Source organism: Drosophila innubila, assembly GCF_004354385.1.
Source record: "Drosophila innubila isolate TH190305 chromosome 3R unlocalized genomic scaffold, UK_Dinn_1.0 2_E_3R, whole genome shotgun sequence".
Classification (NCBI taxonomy): Eukaryota; Metazoa; Arthropoda; class Insecta; order Diptera; family Drosophilidae; genus Drosophila; species Drosophila innubila.
In genome coordinates, this window is record NW_022995380.1 from 7,459,525 (window position 1) to 7,476,283 (window position 16,759).

Here is a 16,759-nt window from a genome sequence, read left to right on the forward strand (position 1 = left end):
AAGGTGAAGCTTTGTCTAGCTAGTGAGGGAGGAGGGATAAAAGAGGATGAATATTCTGAGTGTAAGGCGATAAAAATTTAAAGCTTAGTAAACGTAGGAACTTCATCTTACTAAGCTTGTTCTTATAAACAGTCTCTTAGATAACAAGGAGCTAAAACTGACTTGGAGCTGACATTTGTGACAAAGAAAACTCGCACTTATATGGATAGTCAGTATAATTTATTCACAACATAACATCAAAAGTCTTGAACTGTAAACTGATTTGTATTAATTAGCTTAAAGCAATATAATTATTTTTCAGCAAGCGAGCTAATTCATATAAAATGAACTGCTGCCTGAAAGTTAATTAATTATTATTTTTAATTTACTACCCTCTTTCTTTCGGTTTTGCACTTTTTTCTAATTCTACAAAATTTGAGTTAATTGCATACATAACTTCCAAGAAATTTGGCTATAAATTTAAAAAGTAGTGGATAGAGGGCATATGGATAATTGATCAATGAACTTAAAGGAAGTAAAAAGTGAAGTGGTTCCTTCAAGAATGTTCTCAAGCTTCACAAATAAAGGGAATATACAGTGAGCTGGTTTATATGAACTTGTTTTCTAGATAAGCAAACAAAGCGAAGAACAAGCGCAAATGCATTCTGCTAATCAACAGAAATTGCTTTGTCAATTCCTGAAGCTCAGTAAACAATACACACACCATCTACACTCACACACACACCCACGCACATCGCACTTGAGAGGGCCATACACTCATCTCACTTACAGCCAAGTGTCACTCAATTTGTCTCTGTTTACCAAGTGCCTACATAAAGGAATTTACAAATTGTCTTTCCACGTGGACAACAACAAGTTGTTGATTTAATAATGTATGGGGAACATTTCCAAGTCATTTATATGGCTGCCATGTGACGCCGAAGGAAGGACATGACCCGCAACTTGGCCAGGTTCATGGGCACAGTGTCCCTCACATTGATGCTGGCCAAGTCCTCCACATGCGAATATCCTGCAGCAGGACAAAAGATAAATTTAGCCGACAGTTTACCAAGCTAATTGCCTGAGCTCGCATACCTGGCAAAACTATGGCCTGATTGCCAACCTGTTGTCCCATGGCACGCCAGGGATCCAGCTGGCCATGTGTGAAGATAACCTGACGATAACGTTCTTTCTGATTGAAGTCAAGTCCACCAAATTGTTCATTCAGCTGTGCAATGCCAGCCTCCAGCTTGTTCGGCTTTTGGCCAGGTCCAAATGCATCGCGGCAAAGGCGTTGGAAATACCACAAAGGCACCTGACCACCAAACGAGGAATTATTGGCCCAGATTGTTGTGGTATACCAGCCAAATTGATTGCACGTCTGATAGAACCAAGCGCGTGCTGCAAACAACTTTTCAATTTCGCTGCCAGTCAACCAGAAATTGAATCAGAAAACTTACTGCCAGTACTTTGATCTGTATGCTCGCCGAAAAGTTGAAGCATGGACTGGTAGCTAAAATCCTGGCAAAGTTTGTCGGCCGCATAGAGCTGCTCCAGTAAGCGTTGCAAGGCTTTCTCCTCGCTTGACTGCATCGTCATAAGTTTATGGCAAAGACTCGGTATGTACGCCCTCAAATCAAAGTAAATCATAGTTGAAAAACTTTTCCCAATTTTTTAAGTGCACAAATCTCTCACCTGTAACTCTGGACAATCAATGCCAAGTAATTGCCGATTCCATTAAAGAAGGAAATGCGGTCCAGTTCATCATTTGCATTATAGTTCTCACAGGCATTTAGTTTTTTAAGTAGCTCTGTCGTTTTGTTCGAATTGAACAATTCAACCAGATGGCTAAGACCTTTCTCTAAACGCTCTGTACAATTGCGACCATAACTCAGCTGAATTGAATTGTTAACCAATTGCATGTATTCTGAAGAAACGAAAGTTAAAAAAATCAAATTCAATATGTCGTCTAGTTATTGTTTACCATAGAAATCCGATTTGGCCATCAAGGGAGCACTGGAAGCCCAACTGGCTGAGAAGAGTTCGGGATAAAGCTGCGTCATCCAGGCTACCATGCTGCCGGAGTAGGAACCTCCAATTAATACGACTTTAGAGTGTGTAAGTTTCGGGTTTCGCGACTTTTGATCACGAATAAAGTGCGCCAGATCAGCCAAAGCCTGCTCTAAGCTCAAATGTGTAAGATCCTTTACAGAAAGGCTGTTATTTCTAAAAAAAAAAAGAAAAATTATATAGTAAAGTTATTGACTTTAGTCTTACTCTTTGACCATAGTAAACGGATGGACTTACTCATGTGGCCAGCTCTGTCCATAATATCGATGTTCTGTGTAAAATAACATGCCTCCATTTTCCACAGCCATATCATGAGTTAAGCCAGTACTCAGTAGTCCTGGCGTTATGGTCCATTCCCCTCCCACGAAGATATAAATAGGTCCATTCAATAAATGGTATTTCGCATTTTGTAGATAACGCTGCAGAACAACTTGAATATTCGCTTCTTAAGCTGAACATTTTATTTGAATTGCTTACCATTTGCCAAGTTTTATTGTTGAGTTTGTCAAAATGATCAAGTCTTTGGGTTATCCAAAGCTCTTGTACCGGAGCTGCATCGTTTTTTGAATAGGTTCCTGAGCTCGGTTCCTGCAGCATCAGCTCCACATTACGACGATAAGGATTTAGAGCTGCTTCCTCTGCAGAAACTGCAATATAGACTGTTAGCATTTGAATAACTTGGCTTAAATACTTCATATTGTCAACTGAAGTTATTAAACCGGTTCAGTTGGCATTATATAGGCAGTGTGTGTTGTGTGTGCAATTGCACTTAAGGCCCCTATTGAATTTAATTTATGCTAATTGACCAGTTATCATAATGAATATAATAATAACAATTCAAGGTAGTTTATGGTTACTCTGTTTCTTGATAAGAAATGTGATAAGCTAGGTAAAAATATGGAACATTCTTTTCTTTTTTTACTGAGTGACTGAATATTCGACTTATAAATTTAATTTTTAGATTAAAACAATTTTAAAAAAATAAAATAAAAATAATAAAAATATGGTCTTACAATCTATTTTTTTTTTTAACATTTAGGAATTTAAGTAATGACGGAATTTTGCTACGAAAACTGAAGGAAAAAATAGGAAGTTTGGATGCTCTGACCAGTCATTTGTTTATAAACATTTAAAAAAAAACGAATTTTATACTATATTCATAATACTACAACAAAGCTTTATTAAAAATTAAAATATCTCTACGTAAAAATAAAATAAATAAATAAATATTAAATAATTTTTAAGCTATTGCAATATAATTTTATATTCTGAACTACAATATAACTTTCAATATAATTTCATACATTATTTTCTGCATCTTTAAAATATATTGCTAGACATTTTCTTTTATTTATAAATTATTCCATAAAATATAGAATTTTTTTTATAAATCTCATGAAAAATTAACATTTTTTAATGAAGTGCAAACTGTGAACAGAACCAATGAAAACATTGCCTTTGGCGCCAGTCCTGCTATTCGGCCCGAAAGATAAACAAACCGAAACACCGCTTAAGCTCTCTTATTCCACTGCTCCCTCTATCCCCCTCTGCCTCTCCTTTCTTTTTGAGTATAACGCCAACGCGATTGCAAGAGGGGAAACATCGCACACTCGGAATAAACATTGAGCTTTTTGACTGGAGCGAATCAGAGCTACCCTCGACACAGCGTGGGCGCCCATGTGTGGGACTCGGTTGGTAAACTATTGGATACAGATACACGGTTATACCCCAGTATGCTTCTTTGCGTGGGCAGACAACGGGGCGGGGTCGTAACCGGCGTTCTCTGCCATGAGTTAAATTGTGTTTGTTTTATGTTCTCTTTGATTTTGTTGCTTCCCACTCAACAAGAGTATATTGGCCAAAATTATAAGATTATTTTTGGGTTATATTTCATTACCACATGTTTTTATTAGCCAGGAAGTCATAAGTTACACCCAGAGATGTGATATTCCTTTAGCCACTAATTAATATTAGTTACTTTAATTAGGAGTACATGTGGGTTTGATGAGTCGCTTTTCATTGTCTTCCTTCGCCGACTTTGATGCATTAAGTGACCTTGAGAGTTGCCTTTGTGGTCTGATAGTAATTGATATGTGCTTTTGCGTATCAAGTTTCACAAATAAATGTCTTCATTGCAATTTGTATAATTAAGTTCACATAGATACCCTGTACCTTGCTAAACTGACAAAGGAGTCTGGCTTTTTATCTATTTGTATCCATATGAACTAATTAGGCCGAAGTTTTTGATTTCTTTGGTATATAAATGCCCTATATTTCTTTAATGTTTTCCTTATAAATGACGTGTTCAGCGACATGATTTTATGTTTTAATGAGGATATAGAATTCAATCAGATATATATATCTTATGGAAGAGTTATATATTCAATAATCAATAAAAAGTTGGTAATATTAGATTTAAGCAACGTTACTGATCAATATTATTAAATATAAAAATTAAAAAATAAACTAAAATTATAAAAATAAATTCAAGTATGTACACACTTATAAATTCATCATGCAATACTTTTATCATATATTTTTGAAAATTTTAAATTTATCAACAAAAATATTTCTCTAAATCTGAGTATAAAATAACGTTAAATAAGAATGGCAAAAAAAGTTATAATTTATGTGAAAAATGTATAATTACATTTTTAATTAATTTAAAATGTACATTAACATAAGTAAAAAACAATGATTTATAAATCCAACATAATTGCAATGTTCTATAAGACAGTATTAACTTCTGGCCAAGTGTGACAACTTGTTGTAATGTGGGAAGGGGAACAAAAAGGGGACGCTCACTCTCATCACCTTTGCGCTTGACACAAGGGAGAGGAGCAGGGAACAGCACAATGAACAAAGAACCCTCTGTGGAGAGAGTGTTAAGGCTTTGATGAGTGTAAGGAGCACGAGAGCTGCTCACGAGAGATTCGCGTAGGCGTTGATTGAGTTTCACTCAAAGCTGTCGGCAGTTTGAGTTGATTTTGAAGCGCATAAAAGTCGGTGTCAAAACGCTCAACGCTTCAGTCGAGTTTGAAACTTACACTCAAGCGGAGTTGTAAATAGTTGTTCGAGTTGTTAGCTCGTACTCAAACGTACTGTAACCAAATATTATTACCATATACACATATATATATATATATCTACATATGTAGACAATTCCGCAAATGGAATTTTTATAAAAAGATACAAAAATTGTTTTTCTTATTGCCGCGCTTTTCCAACTGCCTGTGTGTGACTCTTTCTGTGTCTGTTTGTGTCTTTGTAATAAAATATGATATAAAAAGGTGAAACCTTTTTGGTTGAAACCAACTTTGGCAGACAAAATAAAACAAAAACCAAATCAAGTAACCAAATTGACAACAACAAACAAATCTGATAGCCAAGTTTATGTGTACTCTCTGTGTGTGTGTGTTTGTGTGTGCATCAAAGAATTTAATTCAAGAGCAGTCGCTTTGCACATTATTTATCTCAGACTCAGTTCGCAGCCTCGTTAGTTGCCCGTTGATTCACGTTGCGTATACGCCGTGTGTTTGTTTATTTCTTGTGCTTTGAATAACAACACACAGTTGTTGATTGTTGCCTACTTTTGAGCGCGCTCTCCTCTGTTGCTATGCCTTACCTCTCTCCCACTCCCACTCCCACTCACTCCGTCTTCGTCTCGCTCTCTGTCTTTTTCTCATCTTGCTCGCACGTCCCTTGGCAAAGGCAGCTGTTAAATTATGCATTAAAGAAACAAGAAGCCCAAACCCCGTCGCCAACGCTACAAAATTATATGAAAAAGGCTGGAAAAATGCTCAGCTTTTCACTGGCTCTTGTTGTTATTATTGTTGCGGGCAGTCTCTGCTTTTCCTACTCGTACACATTTTATGCAAATTAATGCTTGTTTGTGATTTCCTCACATTTATAACATTAAAGGTACCCAACGGTAACCAAAATTTAGTGCCCAGAAAAATATAAAACCATTTCAAAAAGTTGCTTAACTTGCTCGTTATTTTCTATTAGTCCATTATTATTATACATATATTTTATATAACTTTTAATGTGAGCAACATTGAGGTTCTTTTTTAAACTTTTAGATTCTCCAAATGTTTTGTATTTTTATTATTTAGTTTTAGTAATCTTGATTTTATGACTCATAAAAAAGGTTTCTCTTTTTGGCCAAAATGCCCAATGCTGCTTATTAAAACAATTTGTGCCGTTTTTATTATTTATTTTATTTGTACACATTTTGCCACCTATTCCCATAATTCACTTAGCTCGCTAGTTTATTGCCGTCGTCTGTTTGCCCCTGTGGCTTATCGTTATATTTGGCCATGTGGATGAGTTTTTTTTTGTATTTCGGGCTCAGACTATCTGTACGGTAAACACGTCTTAAAATATTTTGGTTCGTTTGGCCTCTGGTGTATATAATTTGGTAGAAAATTGTGTTTTCCCTGACGTTTAATGTGGTTGAAGCGCTTTGCCTTCTGTTTAGCTTCGTTTGCAAATGTTTATTGAATCGTTTCCGCACAAAACTTTAACTTTGGTATATTAAAGAATTTGGTTCGTTATTGACTTGGTTTATGTCTAACTGGGAATTGTCACAAGGTTTTACGGCGTAATTCTCACGGGCCAAATGCACCAGAATCTGTCGTATAAATTTGTTATTCGATTGCTTTTGCTAGAAGCTTTGTGCAATTTTTGGAAAGCTCCCCAATAAAAGGAGAAGATGTTGAATGCCCCTGGCAATATTTACTGGGAGAACTTGTTTCAATTGATTTTGCTTTTATCTTTAGCTATAAATTAATTGCGGCCCATTTTTTCTATGCTAAGTTTATGTCTAAGTCAACTACAACATTAAAATAAATGTTATATTGAAAATTTTACCTTAAAAAATCGAACTTAGGTTATATTGTTTAACTTAAAAAATCGAACTTAGGTTATATTGTTGGGCTTAAAAATTTATTTCCGTACAAGAAGCCAAACACTACGATTTCATTATTACTTTGATTAGGACTTTATGTTAATTTTGTTTATTTTCTAACAAATAATAAAAATTAAATCTTATAATACAAAATTAAGTCATAAATGTGTGCTTTGTACTACAACTTGATGGCAAAGTTAAAAGAACTATTGCAAGACATTTTTCTGAAAAATAGGCAGCATAACCTTCATAAATATTTTGGTGTTTTTATTTCATGCTAAACTTTGATCTTTTACAATCAAAGTCGTTTTTAATATACTATTTTGGTGATAGATTTTAATCAATCACAATAATATTTTGGCATTAATATTTTTTGTTATATAACACTTTACTATTATAACATTATTTTGGTATAATGATTCCGAGTAAGTCTAGTACAGCAGAAAAAAATATATATATTCGATTTTTCGATTTCCTCCTATGTTCGCTAAATTTACTTATTTAAATATGGATACTATTTAACTCAGACTTTATGAGTATGATATTTACTAAGGCAACAAAGAATACCATTCAAGAATCTCTAGTCTCAATGACAGTGACATAACTTTTTTAACTTGCATTGTATGCACTTACTTTTTTTTGCCAAGTTCAGCAATTGCAGCTTTTCTGGCAGCTCATACTCGTAAATTTTCATATACAGCCGTGTCGGATACAGTGAGCTCAACTGTTTCCCCCGTTTCACATCGTTGTTAAATTTTAGCTAAGGGGGAAAAAAGGTTTTCATATTGCCTTGACCAGACAAGCCTACATCAACATGGACAGTTAAAAAGCCGACGCTTCAAGGGCAACCTAAATGTTTATCAAGTTAACTTACTTAAAGTCAATAGAAAAACTGTCCTCACAACCAAAAAAGATAAAAAATTAACAAATTCCAGTTGGGAAAAAGGAAAAGTGACTAATTAATATGCTGTCGCTTGTGTTTCTTGATGTTGCCGCATTCTTTTTTTAATTCTAATTTTTTTACAAGCTGTGCAAGTTCCAAGGAGCGTTTGCTTACAAAAAGTTTTTTCATCTCCCGCCGAGAAATTGAGCTACATTTTTGATTGCCCCAAGAAGTATGCTAAAAGTTTTCGTCTTCTGCCGGCTTGACTTTTGTATAGAGTTGCGTCCGGTTTTGTATTTGGCTCTTAAGCAAAGCTCAACGACAAGAAGAAAAAAAAGGTTTAGCTCGACTATAATTAAAGGTCTGGTTTTCGGGCTCCCTTTCATTACTTGCTTGCCATCCTTTAGTTGGTACTGCTGAGTATGTGTTTTTGGTGCTCCAGAGAGTCATTAAAACGCGCTCAAGTATGGCCTGAGTGGCTTACACATACACACACATGTGTGTATGTGTGTTTGCCACAAGTCTTAAAAAGCAAAGGGTTGTTCAACTTTTCGTAGCACCCAAAACAAAAAACCAACAAAAATAAATGTTAAAGTTTGTTAAGCTGATTAGTCGACATTGCCATGTAAATTGCCTCGCAGTCAGATGACGTTGCTCTATATCGCTTAATGTTGACTGACTATCTGTGTGTATGCTAAGAACATGTGTGTATCTGTGTGTGAGTCATTAGCGTGCAAAGTGAAAATTTGGTGTGAAGTTCATATTGTGTTAATTAAGCATGTGCTTGTTCCCTTTCATGTTTATTTTACTCAGCTTTTAATTATTGGGTATGTTTTATTTGCACATCTTGCTCTCATTTACCACTTTAAATAGTATATTCATTTAATGTTATCCTCATTTATATTTTATCTACTTAAACGTTTTTCGTTACGTCTAATCTATCTTTACTTGTCATTTAAGTCTCCAAGAAAACATTATTAGCCAAAATGACGAACAGAATTTCATTCAATTACGTCCCCTGTTTTCTGTTCTTACTTCACTTTCGAATAACTTCTACCAAAAAAAATTTGAGTATACTTTCAAAGGCATATAGCTTTAAACAATTGATTTAATTTTTAAATTTTAGTAAAGTACATAAGATGTATGCTAGTACATATGTAGAGTATGTATATTATATAAAATTCAAGGAAGATATTTTTCAGTTATGGTTTTATAAAAATTAAAAAAAAAGAAACTGCGGCAATCTGAAAAAACAGTGTAATTAAATAACAAAATTTGCATGAATAATTTGAAGTAAATATATTTAATTTTATTTAGTTCAATTTCATATTCAACAAATTAACTAAGATTTCATGCTCTTTTCGTTGCAGTGTAGAAAAATGTAAAAAGTCGACTAAAACAAATATTCGTTTGCCTGCAAGTTCTTTTCGATTTTAAGTTTAAGCGAAAACGAAACCGAAATACAATACCATACATTTACAACAGAAAAAGTTAAACGGTTTATAGCTTGCTTTATAGTAGAAACACAACTAAAAATAAACGCGTAGAAGTAAACACTTATATCGAAACAACGTAACGAAAAGTTAAGTTAAGAATCAAGCTAATTTCTGGTGCGTATAACTCCATTAGAAGGCGATTTGCGTAGAATAGTGAATATAAGTAGAACTGCGGAACGGAATACTGCAGCAGAAGTGCCAACAATAATTCAATCAGACCCCGTCGTCGAACGAGGGGTGGAAAAATAGCGAAACAACACTCCAAGTGGCAAGCGAAAGTGACGGTCGTGGCACGAAGTAACACCCGTCCCCCCATCTGTTAAGTTGTCCTGGGGCGGTTCAAAACGCAAACTAACTAGAAAAGTTTGTCAAATACTCGAATAAACGGCAAACGTGCGCGTGATAAAGTTTTTCCTCTAGTTTTTCAGTTTTGTACTTTTTTGACTCAGTCATAGATACAGGCAGAAACAGTTACAGATTCTGATTCAGTTAAAGCAACTACAGATACATATACACAAAGTCCATTCGCGAGTGTCTAAGGATGTCATCCTCGATGCCATCGACCATGGACCAGCAACGACGTTTGATTTGGCCAACACTTATCATATCGCTGTTGTTGCTCCAAAAAACAGCGAGTGCCATCGATTTGAGCCGCTTGTATGGCCATAAGGCAGATCCGACAGAGAAGCGCAATGGTAAGTTAACTTTTTGTATATTTAAAATAAAAAGCTTAAGCTTACTACATGAATTGTTAAGGGATGAATTTCCCACAAGTTTTTAAACAGAACTAAGTTTTTCGCATCTTGTGCACACATTAACGTAATGATAATAGGATCAACCCATAATTAAAAAAAATAATTATGACATTTGGATATAAGTGACATTTATTTATATTACTTACACAAAAAGTACAAGTAGAACTATACAATTTGGATTATTATAGGGTATAGGGTATTTAAAACTCTATCCTGTTTTCCAGCGCTTGGTTAACTAAATGCACAAATATTTAGCATTTGCGTGTTTAAAACTAACTTTTGTAATTACATAAACTAGCTGAGCTTTGGGACCTTGTGAAAGAAATACATACACACCCATATAATACCTCTTTCTGTAAGGTTTTAATTGCTCTTCGTTAATTGCTGGAATTTCCCATATTTTTTCTTGCATGCGGAAATATTTATTATATAATTAAATTAACACCAGGCGTCATATAACTGCAACTCGAGTTTTACTACAATTTAAGTTTTTAAATAAAAATTAAACTTTTATGCAATCGATAAATTTACTATTTTTTTTGATGGCAAGTTTATCACTTGCTTTTATAATTATGCATAATTACATTTAATTTGTGAATAAATTGCATAATAACTTCAATTCACAAAGAAATAAAGTTGAAATCGTCCACAGCTAATTAGCTATATTGCTACATACAAATTAATAAACTTATTAAAATAAAAAGCTTAATCGGCTTTCAAATTATCTTAAATGATCCAATTTCAATTGTTACACATTTAATTACAGCTGTCAAAAAAGTGCTTTAATATGTTTTAAATTTTGTTCAAATGACAAAGAGCAAAATCCACTCTTATACCCTGTACATATTAGAAATGGCTAGAACAACTATATGTCATTTTCATTTTCATGATTTTACTAGAAGAGAAGACTAGAAGATCTCAATTTTCTAGAACAGATTATTGGTTTTGAATTTTGTTTTTTGGCCAACCTAAGAATCTAGTTGTCGAGCACTTTCATCTTTTGCCTCTATCTTTTCTATTATAATTAATACGCTTTGTTTAAGGTCAGGTAAGTTCTCAATTTGACAGCAGCTCCAGTTGCATTATGCATTTCACTTCGTGAATTTCTACTTTCTCCCTTGTCATGTGCAGTTACTATAATTACTCTCCACAGAAAATAAATGAAACAGCAAATTCGTTTGACAGCAGCAACTGCCAGATTACTTCCACTTACACTGTTAAACATGACATGTGAAATAGACTTCATTCCATTATTCAGGTAATTTCACATAATTGGGAAATCCAAAGTTTGCAGAGTAAAAGTATGGCAAATCCTTAGCAACACTTTGAATTCAATGGTAAGCTAGGATCTACAAATTATCCCAATATTTCGGATAAATTAGACAAATTATTTTTACAATGTTTTAAAAAATTAACGAACTTAGCCCCTTAAATTTATTTTTCAGAATTTCGTTAGTTAAAAATGATACCAATTCACAAATTTTATATATTGCAAAATTCCTAAAGTCAATACAAATGTTCTTTCTAAACTTTTTACTTTGTCGTTACTTAAAATATGATAAGATCTGATAATGTTTAATTAAAAACTTTCTTAGCATTTGCAAAGATTTGGCTCAAATATAAAACCTGAATAGAAAAATTGTTTGAACTCTGTGTTATTTATTCGGGAAGGAAATCATTACAAGTTTTGAAGAATAATAAACTTAAGATTGGATGTCTTAAAAATTGAGAATTTCCAATGAGAATAGTTAAGTGATAAGTTTTAGTCGCTAAGCGATAAAGTTGTCTCTTTATTTCCGGAGAGCTTCAAGAAGCAGCTCATTGTTGAATCAACGAAGGTCGCACAACATGTAACTTGCAACGTGGAAGTTGCAACTTGTAGTTTATTGGCCAGTGTGATGCTTTGCTGTTTACGCTGAAAGGATTTTCCTTCTGTTCGTTTTGCTTTACTCTCCTTCGGTTTTAGTTACTTTTTTTTTTTTTATTCCACTGTCCTGTGTTTCCTTTCATGGTGTCCATCACTCACCTCAGGCAGTCATTGTTGGTCGCTTTAGTACTTGTGGCATTTGGCTTTGGTCGCCTTTCTGACCAACGTTGACGCTAACGAACGTGGCTCTGGTTATAATATTTTTATGCTCCTGACTGCTGGCAGTTAATAATTGTGCATCGGAGTACACAATACAAGCAACAAAAGCCTTGGATAATACAAAGCATCGCATGACAATTTAATGGGTTTTTTCTTTCTTTTTTTCTTTTAATTTTTTCTTTTTGTTTTTTTGATGCATGGTCAATTGCCGCAACGTTTTGCGCTTTGAGTGTTTGCACAAAGTACCATGCAACTCAGTGTGTGCTTAAGTATTTATGCATGTGTGTACGTGCCAGTAATTTACCAGTGTTTGATTGAAAATCGTTTGTTAAAAGGTTATTAAGTGGCATTTAAGGTGAAAGGCCAATTGAGTTTAGTTGATATTAAAATTTATGATGGAAACGGAGTCAAATTTACCCCAATAAATTGTTTGTAGTCAAGAGATTTTTGGGGAAATATAACTTACAATCATTTTATAGTCATAAAAATAAATCAAATTTTCTTACTTATATTAAATGATTTTTGATGTATAAAATGAATTTTAATTCGATTAAGCAAACCCAAAATTTATATCCAATCAACCAAAAATATATGACCTTACATTTAGAGGGTTTAATTTGTTTAAGACTATCTGAAAGTATTTATTAAAAATCGAAGATAAAATGCATCGTGGCTGTGAATGGACTTATAATGAGAGCCACTTGGAAAAAATCCATTAAAAGTTGTGCTGCACGAATTCAGTTTGGGGTTTCGCTTAGTTCGACCTAATGAGGCACGCAGAAAACAACTTGTCCTAACAATGCAGCAGGTTAGAAAATGGGGAAAGCACACGAAAAACGAGGAAAATTGGTTGGCCAAGAAAATTAATTTCGAAACATTAGCAGAAGAAACTGACAGCAGCAGAAGTTTCAGGCCTGGCCCCAAAAGCAGAGAATTCCAAAAGTTTTAATCAAATTAGAAGAGGAGCTCAAATGCGGTAGCCGAAAAACAGAGAGAGAAAGTGAACTAATCAAGTTGATGGTTATTATGAGGCAGGCGGTAAATTGCAGTTGAACTCGACTCCCATGCCATAATATGCCTGGCATAATCATGATTTTGGTTAGTATTTTGATCCACTAATGTTGTGTGTATGTGTCCCATTTGGCTTCCATGGAGATTGTATTGTGAGTGGCATGCAACTGCAGCAGCTGCGGCTGCAAACGATCACGTAAATAGACGAGGCACGGAATGTTGTAAGCCAATATAGCAGCCCATTGTGGCAGTGGCAAGTCTCGTTTATGCTTTGCATTTCGTATTTTATATTTGCCATTGCATTTGCATTTGTGGCACGCTCCAGCGAATGCCTCGTTGTATGCTACGTTTTGTTTGCCATTTGTTGACGCTTTGCTTTTCTTGAATACACTCGAGTGCACTCACATACTCAAATTCATGCTCATTGTGCTTACACTATTGTTTTGTGGTCTTGCTACAAAGTAAATTAAATATTTAATAATTCAGGGCGCATTTTCCCTTACTTACATGATGAGACTCTGGCATTTAAGTGAATTACACAATTCACGACCTTGTTCCCGATTGTATCAATATTGTGGCGTCCACAAATAGAATATGAAATTACCCAACATGAATACGGTTAGTTATGATGAGAGATATTAATGGCGACTCTTATAGCTCAATAAAACTATTTGTAGTTGTGCAATGGACAGGGAGAATAATGAATATCAAATTGAATTAAATATCATTTCATAATAGAAATATTCTGAAATCAATTAGTCAGACAATGACAACGTAAGAGCTTGGCTTAACTGAATGTAAATACATTTGATTGAGTAGACAATGGATTTGATAAAGTAATTTATCAAAGTAATCTAGTAAGAATACAATACAAAAGATGTCTTATGTCCTTTGAAGCAAGCTAACATATTTATCTCTTACTCTTGTAAACGTTTGCGAAATATAATTTAATTAAAATAAAGTATTCAACTGTTGTATTAAATAATTGCTTTTATATTTCTTCTACAAGACTTTATTCCAATGAATAATTAAATTATTTCTTGCATTTTTAAACTGAATTGCAAAATTCAATATCCAACTAAAATTTCCCGAATTCAATTTTAATTAAATAAAACTGTATTTAAAGCCAACAACTTTAACTAAAATTCAACTACCAATTCCTTTGTAAAACTATTATAAATATCGAAAATAAAAATGATATACTGTTTCGGTAATAAACGTTTCAAGTCCCCTTCATTACCCCTCACATTCAGCTCTGCGAGACTTCACACAGAACTTTTACAAAATATTTATTGTTATTGCATGAGAAAACTTTCGAGGCATATCTTCCTTTGAGTTGGGCAATTTGTGGGCACACATAAATAATAACAATATAAATTTCAAGCTAAACGTTGGGTAAAATAAGTAGTAAATTTACCATGACTACAAAAACCATTTGCGAGCAATTTTCCAATGTCAAAAAATTGCCGACGGACAAGCAAGAGAATGTAAAATTACAACAACCTTGAAAATTGTTCCCATAATTGTGATAAATTTAATTATATTGACAGTTTAATAATGGGAACTCAACTGTGATTTGTGGCTCGGTTGCCAATTTTGTGTAAACTGGGACATTGATATGCAAATCGATGAATTTATTAGATATGCGTATGCAAATGGCACATGGCTCGTTCTCTGCCCTCGAAAACTTTGGTTACTCATACGCCACGTTAACACTGTTCCAACTAGTATAACTACTGTGCAGCGCATGTCAATCAGCCAAATGGCCACAGCCTTTAACAACTGCCATCAGTGGCTGGCGAGAAGCGCGAAAAAGAGATTTCGTCACATGCAGATTAATAGTCTTCGCATATTGCTCTTACTTTATACGAAAATTAAGAGATGTTAGCCTCTTTTAATACAATATGCAGCTGTATATCTTTTTATCTGGCATGTTCTACAAGTCTTTAACAACTGAAAAGCAATGCAAAAACATTTTTCAGTGTTTCTGAAGATATTGCCTCGAGATATTTCAAAAATTTTATTGTGCTTCATTTTATTTGAATTTTAAATGAATTAATTTAATGTTATTGTTTACACATGCTAATATTTAATAATATGTTAATTAATAAATTTAATAATAAAATTTTTAATAAATTTTTGGATGCCTATTTTTGCGACGAATACTCACAACACTGATATTTTAGTTGGGATGTTTTCATAAGCAATTGTCATCAAAGTCTCTAGAGATTTTGGAATTCATTATTTTTAGAGTGTATTGTATTTTTAAATAAAGCCTAGTTGATGACTGCACAAAAAAGGAAAATTTTAATCGATCTTGTAGCCAACTTGATTCGATGACCAGGACTTTCTTATAAATGCCGCGAAAAAGCTAAGGGATGGCCATTATATTGCGTAATTGTAAGGCCGCTTAACTACTTAAGCATTCATATTATGCATACTTTTATTATTTGTACATTTAATGGTAATGAGCTCGAGCCTCAGTCCAAGACAAAGTCATCGAGCTATAACTAACTACGAGTAAATGGCTAAAATATTCGCTTTTACTTTCCACAATGCGAGCTTTTTATGGCGTAATATTATTTGACGATGTTCTACGTGTTCTACAAAGACCAGAGAGTAAAAATTGTTGCTTACCCAACAGAAACAACAACAAGAAAAACAACTGCAAATAGGTCTATATATATTTATATTTTTTTTTTACGGCTTGTCAATTTTACAGGCTGCCGACAGCGATTCGAGTGAAAGTGTTTTTTGCTGCTTTCGCGTTTCACATTTCTTTTTTGCATTTTTCTCCATATCCTATCATTTATTATTTGTATGAGTGTGCGAGTACTTACAGTGCGCACTACATTTCCACCTACCTCCTTCAAGTTATTCCATGCTCACAAAAGTAAATGGGAAATACAGAACTTATTTAATATGCAAAAAAAAAAAAACACATACTAACCGTCAGTCAGTTTGTTTGCTTCGCTTGCCGGCTAAGTCCGCCATTGAGGACTTTCATGCGTTACTCATACGCTACGTTGTTTGGTCACAAAAATAGCGCAGGTAAAACATCATTTTTTCATTTAGCCAATGTGAATAGAATGTCGTCAGACAGAACCAACAGTCACTTGTAAAGGTTGCGTGTCATATTGATTAGTGGCTTGTGACTTGAAATAAGAAAAAACCTTCAGCAAGGATATTCAAGTTCAATATGCATGGTAAAAAAGTTAAAGGCCTTATGACAATGAATCATTATCAGTTAAAGGGATAGTGAGAAACTGTATAGTAAAGTGTATTGAATGTAAGACGTTTTGTACTCAGAATGCATCTGTTATTGTAGCCTTGGCAATTGAGTACTCAGCATGCATTTTATTTATCAGAATTTGACTCGAGACTCATGTTATTTCCAACAATTTTAAAATAAATAAGAGATATTCTATTCTAATGCCACATTTACATACTGTAGTTGTCCCTATTGCATATTTTGCAGACAGTTGTCAAAAATAGATATAAAAATCCAATTTGGAGCAGAGCCAAGCCAATGTCTGAGCAGAGCTGAGCTCAAAGAATGTTCTGGCAGCC

The 16,759-nt window shown here is 34.0% G+C and overlaps 2 protein-coding genes and 1 long non-coding RNA gene across 3 annotated transcripts in view; 1 reads left to right on the forward strand and 2 right to left on the reverse strand.

Moving 5' to 3' along the window:
* Positions 1-896: 896 nt before the first annotated feature.
* Positions 897-2,372, reverse strand: LOC117792434 (putative serine protease K12H4.7). Its single transcript, XM_034632585.1, has 6 exons — positions 2,287-2,372; positions 1,964-2,205; positions 1,675-1,906; positions 1,440-1,609; positions 1,075-1,380; positions 897-1,009 (listed from the first exon to the last, which is right to left on the reverse strand). Exons 1-6 carry the CDS (start codon positions 2,355-2,357, stop codon positions 897-899), a joined length of 1,134 nt encoding a protein of 377 aa, XP_034488476.1. The 5' UTR covers positions 2,358-2,372.
* Positions 2,373-5,076: 2,704 nt separating this feature from the next.
* LOC117791069 (IDLSRF-like peptide) overlaps positions 5,077-16,759 on the forward strand; it is a 41,935-nt gene continuing 30,252 nt past the window's right edge. The window contains exons 1-2 of the mRNA XM_034630717.1: positions 5,077-5,147; positions 9,212-10,032. Coding sequence (XP_034486608.1) covers positions 9,879-10,032 — 154 coding nt within the window. The 5' untranslated portion in view covers positions 5,077-5,147; positions 9,212-9,878. The remainder of the gene's footprint in view (positions 5,148-9,211; positions 10,033-16,759) is intronic.
* On the reverse strand, positions 15,969-16,234 carry LOC117791071. Its single transcript, XR_004618017.1, has 2 exons — positions 16,140-16,234; positions 15,969-16,056 (listed from the first exon to the last, which is right to left on the reverse strand). It is a non-coding gene; the product is annotated as an uncharacterized LOC117791071 (long non-coding RNA).